At 43.3% G+C, this 20,614-nt stretch overlaps 2 protein-coding genes across 5 annotated transcripts in view; one reads left to right on the forward strand and one right to left on the reverse strand.

Moving 5' to 3' along the window:
* The window catches only part of KLHL7 (kelch like family member 7), a 55,748-nt gene extending 47,299 nt beyond the window's left edge, over window positions 1-8,449 (reverse strand). Inside the window, exon 1 of one of the 4 annotated variants that reach the window (XM_027539932.1) lies at window positions 8,068-8,449. In XM_027539932.1, coding sequence (XP_027395733.1) covers window positions 8,068-8,187 — 120 coding nt within the window. In that variant the 5' untranslated portion in view covers window positions 8,188-8,449. Of the gene's footprint in view, window positions 1-7,406; window positions 7,732-7,839; window positions 8,040-8,067 lie in introns of those variants that run through there. The other 3 variants (XM_027539933.1, XM_027539934.1, XM_027539935.1) reach the window with 3 other exon arrangements.
* The window catches only part of FAM126A (family with sequence similarity 126 member A), a 215,339-nt gene that overhangs the window by 52,951 nt on the left and 141,774 nt on the right, over window positions 1-20,614 (forward strand). The window lies entirely within an intron of this gene.

Here is a 20,614-nt window from a genome sequence, read left to right on the forward strand (position 1 = left end):
CCCTTCCAGGATAAAAAGCAAGCCTGTCTATGGTTTGCTATAAAGTTGGCATATTCCTTAAACTCAGTGCTCATTTCTTAGCTCCAGCACAAACCCACTGTGTGTGTAATATCCATCCAGGCCCCACCACGTCACCCTCATAGTACTTCCGGGGCAAGGGGAACTGGTGCATACACACTGATGCTGCTGACGCTGTGTGGCGAATAGCCAGGTCTATGGCCCCTGGCCTAGGAGTCTCACGTCTTCTGCCAGCATCCATCCAACAGTAACAGGCTAACTTAGTCAGCTTTTAAGTAACATAAAATCAGATCCCAGAGGTAACACTGAAGCTGCCAAATGTAGCAGTAAATATAAGACTAAAGTAATCCTATACAGGGAAGTCCGAAGGTTCAAGATACCTAGGAAGAAAAGATCAGGTTACCACCCCATCAGATAAAGAAACTTGAGGGGCTGGCTAAAGACAAAGAATAGGATGGCCAGTGAAGAGAGAAGTCACAAATACAACAATTAGTAAACCATGACAAACAATGAATGTGGCTTCTACTTTTTTCTTTTTTATAAAATATTTACATAATAGTTGCCCTTCCCCTCTAAGATCATATAAACCATCAATTATCATATATAGCCTTTAGGATCTTCAAGTGACTTAGAAGGAACGGATATCACTAAGTGATCCTGGAGTTAGACACTATAAGTGAAAAAAAATTTTGTTGGTATATATAACTGAACTGATACATATTTTTAATTATAGGAATGAGAATAAGAGCATGCATGTTTGTACTGGACAGCCTAAGGCAGAGGTCATGGTGGGTATTTGTGGATTCTGGCAATCTAGCTTCCAATTTCCCCCTCCTATTAGAACTCCAAACTCTCATTTCTGGGGGAAAAAAATCCTCATTATGAACTATCCTGGAGAGAGGGCAATTCTCTGAGCCTGCCTCTCATTATGGAACCCATAAGTCAGACAGTTCTTCTATTCACTCCGTAGCAAAGACCTAATCTGGCAAACAATCAAAGCCCAGCCAATTAGACACCTACTTTCAGGATTTTGAAACCTGAGTGAATGATGGAACACTAGGGCAGAGTGTTGGGGATGGAGACGTCTTTATAGTGGCACGAGCTAGTCGTCAAGACTGTCCCTGCATTGTAACCTTGGCTCTGGGGTTTTTGCAGCCTAGTTACCAAAGAATCCCTTGTTCCCCGTTTGCCAGGCCTGCTCAGCTTCCAGCCTGCGGTGAATGCAGAAAGCTCCCAGAAGTCTCTAGACAGAAACTCCCTCAGTCTCTTGATTCCAAACATACCCACCTACACACTTACCAACCCTCTTTTCCTTCCTAGTCCTATGGAAGAGGGACCATCCTCCTTCCAAATGAGATTACTCACCTTTACTTCGGACTTCATCTCAGGAATTATCTATCAACTACCCGTTCTGTCTCACAAGAACTCAACCTCTCCATCTCAAATGAATTCTTCCTATTAGTTTTCAAACACACATACATCTCCCATTTAAACAAATAACATCAAAAGCCTTCATTTGACTCCCTCTCTCCGTTAGGGTCAAATTTCTCAAATGAACTGTCTCCATTTTCTGATAACCTACTCACACTAATCTGACTTCCATTCACAGTCAATAAACCCCTCTTTGTTATTACATCCTACAAGCATTTTTAGATCTTATCTTACTGACTTCTCATAGGCTTCAAAATTTGCCATCTTCTTTCTGAAACAATTTCTTCTCTGAGTCTCAAAACTCTCACTTTCCTCCTACTCTTCTGGCCATTCCTTTTTTGTTTTCCTTACAGGCTCATTCCCGATCCAGCCTTTATCCTAGTCTCTTAACTCTCCACAGCTTCAGTGAAGTTATCTTCTATCTGCAGGTAATTCATAAATTCATATTTTTAACCCACAACTCTCCAGACTTGTCAACTCAGATACCTCAATGTTTCAGCAGCACTGTGAATCAATTAAAATGCAAATTACCTTTTCCTCAAAGCCTTAATCCAAAAAAAAAAAAGAAAAGCCGTGGCCCATTTCTAGTATCTCCTCTCTTAGTAAACAGTGTCATGATCCATTTAGTTATGCACTCTAGATAGAACCCTGGGGATCATGAATGACATCCTGTACAGAAATCCTCAGCATTCAATCACCACTTCACAAAAGCAAAAAAAGCAGCCAACTTTTATTGAGAACTTACTCATTATCAGGTCCTGTTTTAAGTTATCTTGATTATCTAATTTAGTCATCACAACCACACAGGATGGTTATTATCACTAACCTGTTGATCTTACCTCCTAAATCTCTTCAATGTATCACCTTTGCTGAAGCTCCAATACTTTGGCCACCTGATACAAAGAGCCGACTCACTGGAAAAGACCCTGATGCTGGGAAAGGTTGAGAGCAAAAGGAGAAGGGGGCGGCAGAGGATGAGATGGTTAGACAGCACCACTGACTCAATCAATGGACATGAGTTTGAGCAAACTCTAGGAGACAGTGAAGGACAAGGAAGCCTGGTGCTGCAGTCCATGGGGTTGCAAAGAGTTGGACAAGACTTAGTGGCTGAACAACTTCACTGATATTGCTGTTGCTGCTCTCACCTCTGTCCAAAGGACCATCTCACTGGGAACTTCTGTTTGGTCTGTCAGCAAATACTGAGTTAATTCACTTAATTCACAGAGCAGTCAATTATTTTTGTCAAAAGAAAAGCTGATAACACCTTTTCCTCCTCTCACAGACATATTTGAAAGGGTATCAGAAAAAAGGCAAAACCCACTAACTTGGCTTATGAGGCTATACCTGGGTAGATCTCTAACAACTTGTCCATTTTCATCTTTCACCATCCTCCCACTGTGTTCTGTGCTCCAGTCACACTGGCCTTTTACCAGTCTCTGGGACCTGCCATTTTATGTTAAGAAGGTCTCACACAGTGGATTCGCAACAGATATTCACCTGAACGGATGAGTTAAAAAGCCAAACTGAAATAGGGGAATAGATAACCAGTGAGCCACAGAGGGAGAGAGGTATTTACAGGGAACTACTGAGACAAAGAATAAGTGGGATTGGTTTCTTAGTTGGTTTACAAGCTAGAGAGGTTAAAACATGCCTAAATGCTGATAGCTAGAATCCAGCAGAGGAGAAGTTAATGATGCCTAACAAGGATAGAGTAATCAATGGTGCAGCAACTTTTCTGATTAGACTAGTACTGAGAAAGGCAAGGCCCAGATGGAAGTACTGGCTTTCAATGGCCTTAGTCACTGTAGCAGAATTTTTAAAAAGTGCCAAAACAAGTTTACAGATTTGGTGGTGGAAAGATGAAAGCTAGATAGTTCCAGATTAATGACTTATATTTATTTGTGATGTCAAAAGAGGGATGATCTACTGAAAGTGAGGATACAGGATTCAGGTTAGAGGAAAATAGTAAAATAGATAGATAAGTGGGATTGCTCACCAGTAAGTAGCACTGCCAGGCCAGGTGAAGTCAGGACTCACCCAGTGGAGGGCTGCCCAGTAATGGGACATTCTTCAGCTGTGCTTGGAAGCCTTGCACAAAGGTGAACAGTCATCAGTGCTGTTTGCCCAAAGGATGTGAAAAAAAGGACAGAGGGCCAAGAAAGCTTGGGACACTGAAAAGAGAGCAGAGAGAGAGATATCTCCTAAACCAGACAGACAAAAAGAGAAAATTGAGAAGAGTTAAGGATAGGGAGGTCTGGATAATAGGGAGTTGTCAATGGGCGCTAAGAAAATTCAATGAGAAAAGCCTATAAAACACTTTGCAGAATGGCTGCTATATCCAAAGTAAGTGCTTGAGAAGTGTTTCTATTATTGAGGATTTGATGCAGAAGGCTTAGATCACTGCAGGAGACCCTAAGGATTACCGACGTGTAGTAACTGACAGTCTTGGAGAAGTGAGCCTACAGAGGCTGAGTTACTTTAGTAATAGTAAGAGCACTGAGGTGACTGCTCAGCAAGCATCCAATCCTCAAAATTAGCTTTGCGGTTCTCTCACTTCACTCTCAATGGGGCTTTAACATAAGCTCTTACATTCTAATTATTCTTTAATTCATTTAACCTGAGGAAACTGAACTCTAGTGGTACTCAAAGTTCTCAAAACATCTCTCAATTGATAAGGATCTTCTGGACTGCATTAACAAACAGCATCAGCGCTGGATATGTGCAATAGTGACTAATGACCCTGCCCTGCTTTGAAGAACCCCTTTCTAGTGTAACAGGTAATGTGAACCTAAACAAAAAAGTTGGAAAAATGACAAGGCACTCCACCAAATAAAATAAGATGCTACTATACAGCCACTAGAATGGCTAACATCATAGAGACTGACAATACCAAGTGTTGGCTAAGACAGAGCAAAAGCCTCTGTCATACAGAACTGGCTGAAGTGTGAACTGGCACAACTTCAGAAATTGTACTCCTATACGGAGTAAAGTTGAATGTAGCCTGCCTTATGACTCAGCAACTCCATTCTTGGGTATTTCCCAACAAAGGCACGCGTACACACATCAAAAGAAAGAAAGAAAGTCGCTCAGTCGTGTCCGACTCTTTGCGACCCCATGGACTGTAGACTACCAGGCTCTTCCATCCATGGGATTTTCCAGGCAAGAATACTGGAGTGGATTGCCATTTCCTTCTCCAGGGGATCTGCCTGACCCAGGGATTGAACCCGGGTCTCCCGCATTGTAGGCAGACGCTTTACCATCTGAGCCACCAGGGAAGTCCAAAGACATGTACAAAAATGTTCAAAGTAGTACTAGTTTTAATAATCCCAAATACCCAACATGATAGAAGGGATAAATTGTGGTGTGTTCATGCAAGTTTGTATGTATGCAAACTACATTGAAGATGGACTAGAGCAACAAACGACAATATATATAAATCTCACAAAGAAGATGTGAGCTTTAAGAAACCAAGACACATGAATATACACTCTATGATTCCATGTACACAAGTTCAAGAGCAGGAAAAACAGGTCTGTGGCAGCAGAAATTAGAACAGCGGTTACCTTTGAGGAGGCAGCAACTGAGAAGGGCATAAGAGGGAGACCTCTGGTGTATTAGTCATGTTCTTTTTCTTGGAGGGGGTATGTTCATTTTGCAATAATTCTTTGAGCTGCACATTTATGATCTGGACCCTTTTTGTGAATCTTACACTTTATCGTCAAGTTTACTTAAAAACAGGAGGCCAGAAATGACTGAAAGGATAATGGAAGAAAAGGCTTTACAGGAAGCCGAGGCTGCTGGCTCAGCAGCATCCCCTTTCACCACTACGTATAGATTGACTGCAGTGTCACGGAGAGATGAAATGACCTAATCCTTGTCTAAGATCACAGAACTATTTAATGATAGAGCAGGAATTGGGATTCAGGAATTCTAAGTTCACAGTAGTCTTCAATTCTTGTAGGGATGTTTCTGGGTGTGTACAGAAGGACCCTTGTCATCCCATCTTCAAAGTAATGACATGAGGGAAAGCAAAAAATAGTAATAACACAAAAGTATTCACCAGAGAACAATGACAATTTAAAAACTGGTCCTCACTCCAACATTCCTCCTCTAGCTTACACTAGCTTCTCCTTCTGCCACTTCCCATCAACTGCCCTTGTCAGTCCTTCTTGGTGAGCCTCTTCTGTGTTATGTCAAATAGAACAATACGTGTACAACGTAAATCAACTGCAAAAGTCAAAACTACACATCTTACAAAAGATGCAGGATTCCAAGAAGTTGGTAAAAATGCTACTGGAGAACTGTTAGCAAAGCCATCGACAAAAAGCAGAAACTGGCAGATTAAGGCCATTGTGGAAGAAATTCCTGATGGCTCATCCAGCATCCATTTTCCCCTTCCCACTCAGTAACAGAATCCTGGTACTTTAGTAACTGTATTTCTATTGTAACAATAAATAAACAGATACTAATATTGCTTAAGGCTAAGTCTAAGAAATGGTTATGAATCAATTTTAAACCCCCAAAGCTAAACATAGTCTCAGACAATCCCCTCCCTCTCAAGCAGACATTTGATGCTGCACCCCAGTTGCACCATATCTATGGAATGAGGCAATGCTTCACAATGCTATAGTCTGCATATGAAAACACGCACTTGGGGGAATGGGAGGATTGTGGGAAACAAATCTGGGAGCTAGTCAACTAGGGCTCATTTACCTTTTAGAGGCAGACACTAATTAAATGCACCAGTAATGTGAAGTCAGTGGTGTCGTAAATATAAAAAGGTTCACATGAAAGGAACATGAATGTATACATGTAAATTTATGCATGAAAGTTACATAAAATATTGAATTCAGGCATTCACAGCTACTTCAGCCCAAAGACCAGGCAAGATTTACATGCACTCCCACTACCATCTATTGCACTCGTGCACAATGTCAGGAGCTAATGAACAAAAACAAGATGCCAGCAGAGTCTGCTCAAAGACACCAGCAATTATTATCTTAAAAAAAGAATCTTCAAATTCCTCTATTATTGTCCATATTCCCATCAGAACAGAAACGGTAGGAAAGGAGGCACAGCACAACCTTTAAAAGGGTGGCGCAGCCACACGACATGACAAAAACTGGTTAAAACCAACTTGGTCCAAGATGGTGGAAGATTCGACTTCCAGTGGACCTTGAGCCTCATTACACACTTACGGTAATGCATTAGCACAAACTAAATGGCACACCCACCAGTGCCCTGACTCTTCTGAGGTTAACCATAAAAGGCCAAAAAGTGGGTGATGGCCCAGTTCCCAGAAATCTCTGCCCCTTCCCCTGAAACCGTTGGGATAATCTTCCCACTCATTAGCCTATGAAATTATCCAGCCCAGGAAAACTAACCACATTCAAGGTGCATTCTCAGGTACTGAGACAGACTGCATTCTGTCTATGGGTTGTGCATCTCTAAATAAATCCACTTCTTACCTATCACTTCACTGAATTCCTTCCACCGTAAGACAAAGATACTGAGCTCTGGGAATTCCCTGGAGGCCCAGAGGTTGGGACTCTTGGCTTTCACTGCTGGGGGCGCTGGTTCAATTCCTACCTGAGGAACTAAGGTCCTACAAAGCCGCAGGAAAAAAGAAACCGACCTTCAATAAAGTCCGGAGACCAGCTGTATGCTCTCAATTAAGTTCAAGTCCCAATCTGGTTTGTGCAGTTTCAGCACCACCAAATGAGCAAGCTAGGTTTTGCAGTTACACTCACATCCTGCTTTTGTCATGAAAAAAACAGGACCACAGACACAAAACTGAAACATTCCCACAGATCTCCCTGGACGCACATTTCTACAAACAAAGCTTCCAGGATGAGAAAATGACCAAGCGACTTTTCTGGTCTAAAAGGCATTTATAAACAAACAGATTCTCTGGTCTACATTCTTTGGCATTAAAACCCGTTCTTTTCACAACCCACCTTTCGCCGACGTGCTGACGACTGTCACTAAAACGCCACACATCAAAGACAGAACAAAGACTCCTCTTAAATAACAGAGGCGCAAGGGACCCTTAATGGATGGCACGGAATTTATCCACGACTGTTTCTGCTCTAAATTAACACGTACAGGAGACTCTGTCTTCTCCTAGCTCCACCCCGGTAACACACAGAAGGGAGGCGGGGATCCTTATTTAAGAGGAGCTGATGTCAGGGCCAGCAATGCTTCTCCCTTCCTCGAGGGCTTCGGTTTGGGCTGTGCCAATGGGATTCTTCACACGAGATCTCACGGCATCTAAAAACGGCTGGCCAATGGAGGGATGCTCGGCTCACAAAGAGATAACTAGGGCACAGCTGTTATACAACCGATACCCGACGCCGGACGCCAGCCCGAGAGGTCCCCTAGGAGTCTGACCTGGGAGCCACAGCATCGGCGGACAACGAGGCACTTCTGCTGGAGAGCTGTTTAACGCGACCCTCCACCAGCAGCTGCTTCGCGGGCGTGCGAAAATGCAAGGAAGGGCGAGGACAGAGGAAGAAGAGGGTCGCGATCCACGGGGCGCGGGTTTCAGCCGGGTCCGTCAGGGGCCCAAGCCCCGGACCACCTCCCCCACGCCGACGGTCACTCCCACAGAGGCGGTACCTGTTTCCGCATGTTATTCATGACGCCCATGAAACCTGCCAACAATTTGGCTTCCTCTCGAGCAGCAAGTTTCTTCTCGGTCTTCTTCTTGCTGCTCTTCTCTACCCCAGAGGCTGCCATCCTCCTTCGGTCAGCGCGGCTCACGCCCGGGACTCGCCGGGCCGGGCGAGGGGTTGCACTCTCCAGGCACGCTGGGGCTTGTGTTCACCAAACCACCGAGGCTGGGAGAGTGGCTGGCTGTTCCACCTTGCCTGCGAACGCGCGGGGACACCGCAGCCCTTGCAGTAGGGCAAGGCCAGACGACCCGCTCCAGAAGATCTCTGTAAGGCGATGTAGTCGCTGGGCTGCGTCTCCAGCAGAACCGGAGCCCGGAGGAGGAGCCTGCGCACTTAGCTCGAGGGGGCGGGGCCGCTATGAAGGAGTTGGGGGCGGGGTCTATGCGTCAGAGCCGCGCGCCTCTCCGAGCCGCTGGAGGCCGGTACCGAACGTCCTTTCCGTGCGCCGGCTGTTTGGTTTCTAGCTGGTCCGCAGTTGCGCGTTCCTTTCCCTTTGCCCAAGACAGGTTTTACAAATTTGGCTGACGTGGCGAGATTATCTTTTGGGGATAACTGGGTGATTAGATCAGATTAGTCGCTCAGTCGCGTCCGACTCTTTGCGACCCCATGAATCGCAGCACGCCAGGCCTCCCTGTCCATGACCAACTCACGGAGTTCACTCAGACTCACGTCCATCTAGTCAGTGATGCCATCAAGCCATCTCATCCTCTGTCGTCCCCTTCTCTTGCCCCCAATCCCTCCCAGCATCAGAGTCTTTTCCAATGAGTCAACTCTTCGCATGAGGTGGCCAAAGTACTAGAGTTTCAGCTTTAGCATCATTCCTTCCAAAGAAATTCCAGGGCTGATCTCTTTCAGAATGGACTGGTTGGATCTCCTTGCAGTCCAGGGGACTCTCAAGAGTCTTCTCCCACACCACAGTTCAAAAGCATCATTCTTTGGCGCTCAGCCTTCTTCACAGTCCAACTCTCAATACATGACCACAGGAAAAACCATAGCCTTGACCAGACGAACCTTCGTTGGCAAAGTAATGTCTCTGCTTTTCAATATGCTATCTAGGTTGGTCATAACTTTCCTTCCAAAGAGTAAGCGTCTTTTAATTTCATGGCTGCAGTCACCATCTGTAGTGATTTTGGAGCCCAGAAAAATAAAGTCTGACACTGTTTCCACTGTTTTCCCATCTATTTCCCATGAAGTGATGGGACTGGATGCCATGATCTTAGTTTTCTGAATGTTGAGCTTTAAGCCAACTTTTTCACTCTCCACTTTCACTTTCATCAAGAGGCTTTTTAGTTCCTCTTCACTTTCTGCCATAAGGGTGGTGTCATCTGCATATCTGAGGTTATTGATATTTCTCCCAGCAATCTTGATTCCAGCTTGTGTTTCTTCCAGTCCAGCGTTTCTCATAATGTACTCTGCATATAAGTTAAATAAGCAGGGTGACAATATACAGCGTTGATGTACTCCTTTTCCTATTTGGAACCAGTCTGTTGTTCCATGTCCAGTTCTAACTGTTGCTTCCTGACCTGCATACAGATTTCTCAAGAGGCAGATCAGGTGGTCTGGTATTCCCATCTCTTTCAGAATTTTCCACAGTTTATTGTGATCCACACAAAGGCTTTGGCATAGTCAATAAAGCAGAAAGAGATGTTTTTCTGGAACTCTCTTGCTTTTTCATGATCCAGCGGATGTTGGCAATTTGATCTCTGGTTCCTCTGCCTTTTCTAAAACCAGCTTGAACATCAGGAAGTTCACGGTTCACATATATGCTGAAGCCTGGCTTGGAGAATTTTGAGCATTACTTTACTAGCGTGTGAAGGCATTAAACAGCGTCCCGTTAGCGTAAACTCCATAAGGACCAGCATTGGTGTTTCTTCACTGCTGTATCAGAAGATGACATGCTGTATGCGCTCAATATTAAATGGGAGGAGACTACCACGTACTGCAAGTTAAAGGTTTATTGCATGGAGAATAAAGTTTATTTGCTTGGGAGTCATAAAGCAAGGATACACAGTCCCTATCGGTGTTTCCTTGATGTGGAATGCCTGCCTGCTTAGGCTGGTTTACTTCTCAGTGTTTGAAACTAAGATCAGGTGTCAGCTCCAGAAATCTCCAATTAGGCTTCCCCAGGTAATCATAAGGGAATTCCCTGGTGGCTCAGAGGATAAAGCATCTGCCTGCCATGCGGGAGACCAGGGTTCGATCCCTGGGTTGGGAAGATACCCTGGAGAAGGAAATGGCAACCCACTCCCGAATTCTTGCCTGGAGAATCCCATGGACAGAAGAGCCTGGCCGGCTACAGTCCACGGGGTCGCAAAGAGTCGGACACGACTGAGCGAGTTCACTTCACTTCACTTCAAGAAATCATAAAACTCATGAGATGCTTTTTGTAGCAATAAATCATATTATTTCTAGCATATAATATCTGTAATATAAGATTTGAAATTTACATTTTGAAAACTTATACATATCCCTTTAATTTTCTACCTAGGTCAATATAGGAATATGGAAGAAGGAAATGGCAACCCACTCCAGTATTCTTCCCTGAAAAATCCCGTGGACGGAGGAGCCTGATGGGCTGCTGTCCATAAGGTCGCACAGAGTCAGACACTACTGAAGCGACTTAGCATGCATGCATGCATATAGGAATACATAGAAACATGCTTTAAGTAAAATAATTGACTCTATCAAAGCATTATACTTTCTCTTGATTAGGAGAAAGCAATATAGTATAACTCAAATGAAAGAGCAAGTGGCTTATAAGGCCCTCCAAAAACAAACAAAAATCTAAGCAAAAAAATGCTTTAGAAAGGGACTTTCCCAGTGGTCCATGGTTATAACTGTGCTTCCACTGCTTCCACCTGGGGTGCTGGTTGGATCCCTGGTGGATGAAGGTGCAGCCAAAAAAAAAAAAAAAATTCTAAGCATTCTTAGAAAAGAATAAGACATTTATACCTCTGTGTACCTTGTAATTTTTTTAAAATCTAAATGTTCTCAGATCTTCTGTTTTAACTAGTCAAGACAGTCATCCTTGAGTATTTTCAGGGGGTTGGTTCCAGAAGCTGTTGGGATACCAAAATCCACAAATGCTCAGAATCCCATAGTGAACCCTCCATATCCGTGGTTCTGCAACAGGTGATTCAACCAATTGTGGATCACGTAGTACTGCATATACTTATTAAAATAAAAATGATTGTGTAAGTACTCAGTTCAGACCCCTGTTGTTAAAGAATCAACTGTAATTTGAGACTTTAGAGTGGACCCTGAACATAGAAACCATTTATCCCCTAATGGAATTAGAGGAAAATTTTGTTTACTTTATTAAATGACCTAGAATAGTGAAGAATGAGTATATTTAAACATTTTTTGTAATTGAAAGTAAGTGGAAACCTGTCTTCTTACTCTAAGGCCTTGGAAGACACCAAGGATTCTGGATTCAAAGGCAGAAATGTAGGCGATGAAGTAGAATGCTGTTCTGTAATAAGGCAGAGGAAACAAGGAATAGCATCCTCTCTACTTGATGTTGGAAAAAGTCCTTTCATATTCTGCAGAATACGTAACACTGAAGGTCATGGAAGAGCCTTAGGATTGAGAGCTTAAAGAGACCATGAAACTTATATAGCACAGAGGTTAGGTAGAAGGCTTGCCTGGATGCAAAGTCAAGTATGCCACTCTCTAGACTACCAACTTTGAACAAGTTGCTTAACCTCTCTTGTGTTTAAGTCTCCTTATCTGTAAAAATAAAACTTACCATGGAACTGTTATAAGGTTTGCAAAGATACTTACTTTGTGAGAAGGGGAACCCCTTCCTGGGCCCGAAAGGGGGCGCTTGTCTAACACTTGGAAATGAATTGTCTGAGGAGACACATGTGCCGACAAAGCAAGAGATTTTATTGGGGTACCCGGGGGGAGAGCAGTAGGGTAAGGGAAGACAGGAGAACTGCTGTGCCACGTGGCTCACAGTCTCAGGTTTTATGGTGATGGGGTTAGTTTCCGGGTTGTCTTTGGCCAATCATTCTGACTCAGAATCCTTCCTGATGGTGCGTGCATTGCTCAGCCGAGATGGATGTCAGTGAGAAGTATTCTGGGAGGTCATAGTGGCGTATCCTTTTGACCTTTCCCGAACTTTTCCAGTTGGTGGGGCTTCCCTGGTGTCTCATATGGCTTCCCTGGTGGCTCAGATGATAAAGAATCTGCCTGAAATGCAAGAGACCCAGGTTTGACCCCTGGGTCAGGAAGATCCCCTGGAGAAGGGAATGGAGACCCACTTCAGTATTCTTGCCTGGAGAATTCTATGGACAGAGAAGCCTGGCGGGCTACAGTCCATGGGGTTACAAAGAGTTAGACATGACTGAGTGGCTTTCACTTCATTTTCCTGGTTGGTGGTGGCTTATTACTTCCATGTTCCTTATCAGGACCTCCTGCTGTAAAATAACTCATGCAAATAGTTACTATGGTGCCTGGCCAGGGTGGGTGGTTTTAGTCAATGTGCTTCTTGTAACACTTAGCTTGGTGCCAGAGCAAGGCAAAGAGTATTACTTACTGAGTTGACAATATTAACTATTGTTATTTAATCCAGAATTTCCCAAAATGTGTTCCTCAGAAACCAGTTCTATAAACCATCCCCCTGCCCTCTCCTGAAATAGGATCCCTGGCAATACTACTTTGGGAAATAAGTAATGTGTCCTTCTCAGAGAAAAATCTCAAGTATACTTATATGTTAAGTGTTTGGAGAAGGCTTATCCCTATTGCTTGAAACTTGATTAGGTATAATTTGCTATTGTAGATGTCATTTTGAAGTTTCTTAGCTTTTCTAAATGTCTGAAAACCTCCTTAGTTTCTTTTGTAAAGAATGGAAGGATCATTCACCTGGAGGGAAGAATCCCAGGCAGACCAGAAAACTGACTTCAGGCTTGGAGACGTTGGAATCAAAAAAGAGCTTTAAATCTGGATCATTGTTGCCAGCCAAAATCTTTGCCTTCTCTGCCCACTGAGGCCAAATGAAAAATGCGGAGACAAGAGTTTGAATAAATAGAAAGATGGCTATTATTCTCAGCCTGCAGAGAAGGGAACACAGTAGACTCATGCCTCAAGAACTGTGCTTCCCCCTCCACGAGGAGTCTAGGGGCTTATACAAGGCAAGGGCTCGCATTCAGGATCAGTGATGAGGAACAAAGGTGACAGCATCTTGATTTCTTCCTCTTGCAGTGTTTCAGAGATAGTCGTAAACTGGTGTCAATAACCGGGCATCTGAGTCTGGCAGTTCAGTGGCTCTGTGGTAACTACAAGGGGAAGGGTTGTAAGGGTAAACACCAGATAGGGGGTGTATTTAGCATAGAATCAAAGAAGAAAATATGAATTGTAACTCCTGCAAAGTTAGGGGGCAGAAAAGCAAACTTAAAGACATGCAGAAGTTAAAAAACTAGGGATGTTCAGGCCTGCTCACTGTTTTATCTTCTTTGTTCTCAGGAAAGGGAAAAAAAAAACCTCATTCCTCTTTTCCTTTTCTCTGCAACATTATGACAGTGGAACTCTAGGTTTTAGAAACCTTTATCAGTATGACAGGCAAAAAAGTGATTTTTGTGTGTGTTGTTTTAGAAATTCCTAATGAGATTGAACATTTTTTCATGTTTATTGGTCATTTATATTTATTCTTTCATGCATTTTCTATATTGTCTATGTCCTCTGTTCATTTTTCTTTTGGATATTTTTTTTCTTATTGATTTTTAAGCATGAAACCAAGCAGGACCCTGTGGGTCTTCAGGGCACAAAAGTCTTTCTGTGCATTTCTTGTTTGTAGGAAATAGTTTTCATACAGCTTCCATCACCTTCCCTGAGTTCCCAAGGGAAGGTTCAGTTCAGTTCAGTTCAGTTCAGTTGCACAGTCGTGTCCGACTCTGCGACCCCATGAATCGCAGCACACCAGGCCTCCCTGTCCATCACCAACTCCCAGAATTCACTCAAACTCATGTCTATTGAGTCAGTGATGCCATCCAGTCATCTCATCCTCTGTCGTCCCCTTTTCCTCCTGCCCCCAATCCCTCCCAGCATCAGAGTCTTTTCCAACGAGTCAACTCTTTGCATGAGGTGGCCAAAGTACTGGAGTTTCAGCTTCAGCATCATTCCTTCCAAAGAACACCCAGGGCTGATCTCCTTCAGAATGGACTGGTTGGATCTCCTTGCGGTCCAAGGGACTCTCAAGAGTCTTTTCCAACACCACAGTTCAAAAGCATCAATTCTTCAGTGCTCAGCTTTCTTCACAGTCCAACTCTCGCATCCATACATGACCACTGGAAAAACCATAGCCTTGATTAGACGGACCTTTGTTGGCAAAGTAATGTCTCTGCTTTTCAATATGCTATCTAGGTTGGTCATAACTTTCCTTCCAAGGAGTAAGCGTCTTTTAATTTCACGGCTGCAGTCACCATCTGCAGTGATTTTGGAGCCCAAAAAATAAAGTCTGACACTGTTTCCACTGTTTTCCCATCTATTTCCCATGAAGTGATGGGACTGGATGCCATGATCTTAGTTTTCTGAATGTTGAGCTTTAAGCCAACTTTTTCACTCTCCACTTTCACTTTCATCAAGAGGCTTTTGAGTTCCTCTTCACTTTCTGCCATAAGGGTGGTATCATCTGCATATCTGAGGTTACTGATATTTCTTCCAGCAATCTTGATTCCGGCTTGTGCTTCTTCCAGCCCAGCGTTTCTCATAATGTACTCTGCATATAAGTTAAATAAGCAGGGTGACAATATACAGCCTTGGCGAACTCCTTTTCTTGGGACCAGTCTGTTATTCCATGTCCAGTTCTAACTATTACTTCCTGACCTGCATACAGGTTTCTCAAGAGGCAGATCAGGTGGTCTGGTATTCCCATCTCTTTCAGAATTTTCCACAGTTTATTGTGATCCACACAGTCAAAGGCTTTGGCATAGTCAATAAAGCAGAAAGAGATGTTTTGGCATAGTCAATAAAGCAGAAAGAGATGTTTTTCTGGAACTCTCTTGCTTTTTCCATGATCCAGCAGATGTTGGCAATTTGATCTCTGGTTCCTCTGCCTTTTCTAAAACCAGCTTGAACATCAGGAAGTTCATGGTTCACATATTGCTGAAGCCTGGCTTGGAGAATTTTGAGTATTACTTTACTAGCATGTGAGATGAGTGCAAATTGTGCAGTAGTTTGAACATTCTTTGGCATTGCCTTTCTTTGGGATCGGAATGAAAACTGACGTTTTCCAGTCCTGCGGCCGCTGCTGAGTTTTCCAAATTTGCTGGCATATTGAGTGCAGCACTTTCACAGCATCATCTAGGGGCAGGTTCAAAGAGTTGCTAATCAACGAAGGGAGGAAATGCAGAAACAGGAAAAGAACAATCAAGAAACAATAGCACAGCCTTGTGGCAGGATCCTGGTTTCCCCCCTCAATGAATATACACAGCAATATCTTTGAGCTATTTTGCAGATACTGAAATCCCTACCAGAAAAAGTTAACCGTGTGCATCCCAGAAGCATGTAGATCCCAGATTGGTTGGACCAGAAGATTGACAATGCTGACTCCCAATTACCTCATCACCAACCAATCAGAAGAATGGCTATGAGCTGATCACACCCACCTCTTTGAACAGTTACTATAAAACTCATTACCTCCTCTGGAGCCACCACATAGTTCTGAGGGCATTAGTCTGCTCTGCTTTCCCTTGCCTTGCAAAGCAATAAAGCTATTCTTTTCTATTTCACCCGAAGCTCTGTCTCTGAGATTCAGTTTGGTACTAGGTTACAGAAGCTGAATTTCAGCTACAAGCATGGTTTGTTAAGGTGAGTTTTAGGCAAATTAAGTGTGAGATAATATATGCATAAAATATCCAGTAAGTCATTGAAGACACAGGACAAGGCCAACAAGAAAAGAATACTCAACTAGGGAAAATACAGATTTGACCCTGAGGAGGAAAAGAATTCAGCAGAAGCAAAAAATGAAGTATTCAGAGTGATCTGGATAAGCATGGCCTCATATGATCCTTGCCAGTCATGCTTCCCTGTATTATACAATTTAGTGTGGCATGCATGACTGCAGGAAGTCCAGTTTTTTTTGAGTTTTACTCCCCAAGAACTGTATATACAAGAAGCCCCAGGCATTCTGATTCATGTCCAAATATTTTGTCTGTCTAGCTATTATTCTTCCTTCTTAAACCCAAAACTCAGTGTGCCCCCTTGAGGTCAGAGATTCCACAGAACGGCCCTGATGCTATAACACTCCAAAATGTGCTGTTGTTGCTTTGTTTATTGAAATGCCTGGTACACAGCCTTCTGAAACCCGAGCAGACCGAAGGCATGCCCTGACCAGCCCAAGCTGTTGTTACCCAGAGACCATCGGCACTGTCACTGCTCTTGCTGACCCTGAACCTCAGGATTGCTGTCTACTGACCCAGGCCAACCTAACAGAGTGGCTGTAATTATGCCACAGACCCTAGCCCAGGCGATGGCTGTTCTCTTTGTACAAAGGAGAAATGCACAATTTGTTGTCATGTGAAATTGAAACTGTACCCTATAGGGTTAACCAAAACTGGCATCTTAAACCCCAAGTGTGTCTTACAAAACAGTAGATAAGGGAATAGCTTATTAAAACCCTCTCTGTTTGTAACCTCCCTTCACTAATTAGTAAATGAGTTGTTTTTCTTTTTTGTTGTTGTTGTTTTTATTAATTGTCTACCCTCCAAGCTTCATGTAACCCAGATAATATATTATAGGGCTCCTTAACCACCCCTATAGATAATGTCTCTAATGTATGGGTCACTATGGTGACAAGTGGATTTAAGTTGTTTTCTAGAAACCTAGAGTTGATTCTTACCCAGTTCAAACTGGTCAAGAGTGGTTCGGACCACCAGCCCCCAGACTGGGCCTGCTCAGGTGTCCAGCGAATGACCTTTTGACATCAGGAGGCTAAAAACTGCACCATTTTTGAACATGTATCCCATGAAGAAGCACGTAACCCAGAAACACCTCTGCAGAATGATTCCCTACCTCCAATCACCTTTCCCCACCCCTAAAACCACCCTGCTATTTAAAAAAATTTATTTTATTTATTTATTTTTGGCTGTGCTGGGCCTTGCTCACTCAGCAGGCTTTTCTCTAGTTGAGGCCAGCAGGGGCTACTCCCGAGTTTCTGCTTGCAGGCTTCTCATTGTGGTGGCTTCTGTTGTTGCAGAGCATGGGCTCTGGGGTGCTCAGGCTTCAATAGCTGCAGCTCCTGGGCTCTAGAACACAGGCCAGTGGTTGTGGCTCACAGGCTTAGTTGCTCTGCAGCATGTGGGATCTTCTGGAATCAGGGGTCGAACCCATGTCTCCTGTATTGGCAGGTGGATCCTTTACCACTGAGCCACCAGGCAAGCCCCACCCTGCTTTAATATCCCATAAATACTTTGCCTTCCAGAGGGCAGATCTAAGACTTGTTCTCCCATCTCCTTGCTTGGTTGCCTCATGAATAAACTTTCTCTGCTATAAACACTAACTGGATGTGCACCCAATATGACTCGGCCTGACCACCTTCAAATGCTTATAATTCGCACAGGTACTTGCCTGAAATCCATCAAAGACCATCACTCAGGTCTTCTGAGTGAAAAATTTTCATGGCCAAGCAGAATCTTTGGAGTTGGTACTGGGATACAAGTCTGCCTTTTCCCCAAGTTGCTGGCCTCCTAAATAAAGGCAAGCTTTCCTTTTCCAATCAACGCTTTCCTCTCCAGTACTGGCTTTAGAGCAGTGAACACCCAAAGCTGAGTTTGGTAACAAGCATCTTCGTCCAGCTCACCTGGAATAGCCATCTGATACTCTTTTCTCAGTTTCTCAGCTGCACTCACTCTGATGTTTTTAAGGACAGTTGTGTTCTCCTGCACTTCTGTCTGTCCTCACCATTTGTCACCGCCCTCTCCTCTCCCTGACAAATACACAGATGGGAGCGACCCTAAAAAGTCAGTGAGAATTCTGCTTCCACACCCCCTTCTCACTGGAGACTTACAGACCAGACTTTCTAAGTAACTCTTGCCAGCTTCTCTCTTTTCTATCGTCTTCTCCATGTTTTCACCAGCCTTTCCCCATATTCCATAAATCTCTCCAACAATAGACAAAACAGAAAAATTACAAGCAATTCTTTTCTAAATCCCCAAATAGGTTGAGCACAATTTTCAAGTACCCATTGTTGTACCAACATTCAAAGTCTTTTGCAAAAATCTTTCATCACTGTGAGGAAGTGGTTCAAAGAGACAGCCTATGATATGGAAAGATAGCAGAACATAATGAAAATACATAGAAAAACTGTCTGGAAACCAAACTATAAATCAAACTGCTAACAGTGCTTATTTATAGAGGAAGAACATAAATTAAAAAGGAAAAATTATTCTCATGATCCCTCAACATAAGCTCTTCTTATTTGAAGTTTTAACATTTGTTTTAGGGAAACAAATAAGGATTGAACCCAGTCTGTTGTGTTGCAGGCAGATTCTTCACCATCTGAGCTACCAGGGAAGCCCTAATAGAAACAGCAAATATATGGGAGTTACAAATATTACAGTGTTCTTTAAGAAATGCTTCTGGATACACGTCTCTTGGCACAGAGTTTTGGCACTTTGTTACATTTAGATACTTACACTGAAGTATCTAAAAGGTCCTGATCAGGTCCTTCATAGAGCCAGTCAACTGATGAGAGGCTGGGAAGGAGAGGCCTGAGCAGCTGCCATGAGCTAAGAATGCATCTCTCCTGGTCCCAACCACAAAGCCATCAAAACTACCAATAAAACATACTCTGGGATGAATGTTGAGATGGTTGCCTCCTTCTGTAGATGGGGTAGGAGCTAAGACGTAACATAGATGAGATATCCTTGAAATTCTCTCAGTCTTTGAAGAGCAGCTAAGTATCTCAGATTATGCGTGCGACAGAGCTTTAAAAGCCAATGGTAGTGGTTTAGTTGCTAAGTCATGTCCGACTCTTGCAACTCCATGGACTGTAGCCTGCCAGGCTCCTCTGTCCATGAGATTCTCCAGACAAGAATACTGGAGTGGGGTGCCATTTCCTTCTCCAGAGGATCTTCCCAACCCAGGGATCAAACCCAGGTCTCCTGCACTGCAGGCAGATTCTTTACCGACTTAGCTACGAGAATACAGAACTTTAAAAGCAAAATTCTTGAACAAAGTTATTTGTTAGAATGTATCTAATTTTTGGATTTCCCAGGTGGTGCTAGTGGTAAAGAACCTGCCTGCCAATGCAGGAGACATGAGGGATGCAGGTTTGATCCCTGGGTTGGGAAGATCCCCTGGAGCAGGGCATGGCAACTTGCTCTAGTATTCTTGCCTGGAGAATCCCATGGACAGAGGATCTTGGAGGGCTACAGTCCATAGGGTCACAAAGAGTTGGACATGACTAAAACAACTTAGCATTCACGCATCTAATTTTTATTAGTGAGGGAATCAGGAATTAAGCAATTAGACAACAGAGTTGGTTTCCTGCTTCACACACACACAAATGTGTATACAGTTAGCAAAAGGAAATGTGGCTAAGTGAGATACAAGCCCAGGTAACATTCTACAGGGTAATAACACCATAGTATCTTCTGGGTTAATGTCTCTAAAGGTTATACAATCATAACACCTTATCAAATCCTTCAGGGTAACCTCCAACTTTCTAGGGCTATGGCACCATTTGCTCTTTTATCAGCTGTGGGTGTTGGTCAAATATACCTTGAAAACAAAGCTACTAGAATTAGATGAGGGTAAACCAGGACTGCATGGTTCCACTCCATCTCTATACTGAAGAATCTCCCTCCAGTATTAACTTTGAAAGTTCTCAAAATGTGTCTTTTTAAGGGAGCCAGTATTTTCACGTACCATCATGGCTAGAATTGTATATAAAATAGGAGTAAAGGCTCCAGGAGGCACACCTAGGGATTCATCCTGTGACTTTCAGTACTTGGAACGTGTGAAATTGGTTTTGGCTGCTCAGAAACATCTATTATCCACCAGGTAATTCCCCATTGAGAGCTCTTTAGGCAAAATGATCGTTCCCTTCTAGCTGCCTTCACAACCAAAGCTGCTGCTTTTAAATTCAAGAGTCGTATAAAATAAATAGCCAGTGGGAACTTGCTGTATGACTCCAGGAACTCAAACCCAGCTCGAGCTCTGTAACAACCTAGAGGGGTGGGATGGGGAGGGAGGTGGGAGGGGCCCAAGAGGAAGGGGACATATGTATACCTATGGCTGATCCATGTTGATGTATGGCAGAAACCAAAACAATATTGTAATTATTCTTCAATTAAAAATAAATAAATTTTTAAAAGAAATGAGTCAAAGAACTGCTTGTAAAGTCAGGACCAAGTGAAATTCTGGTGGCAGGGCTTTGTTTTTCCTTCTTACCTTTGTATCCTTAGTCCTAACATGGCAAACACTCAGTAAAATGAAGTGAGCATATACAAGCTTAACTAGACTATAAACATTAATGCTTCTTGTCTATA

The sequence above is a fragment of the Bos indicus x Bos taurus genome, chromosome 4, assembly GCF_003369695.1.
Source record: "Bos indicus x Bos taurus breed Angus x Brahman F1 hybrid chromosome 4, Bos_hybrid_MaternalHap_v2.0, whole genome shotgun sequence".
Taxonomy (NCBI): domain Eukaryota; kingdom Metazoa; phylum Chordata; class Mammalia; order Artiodactyla; family Bovidae; genus Bos; species Bos indicus x Bos taurus.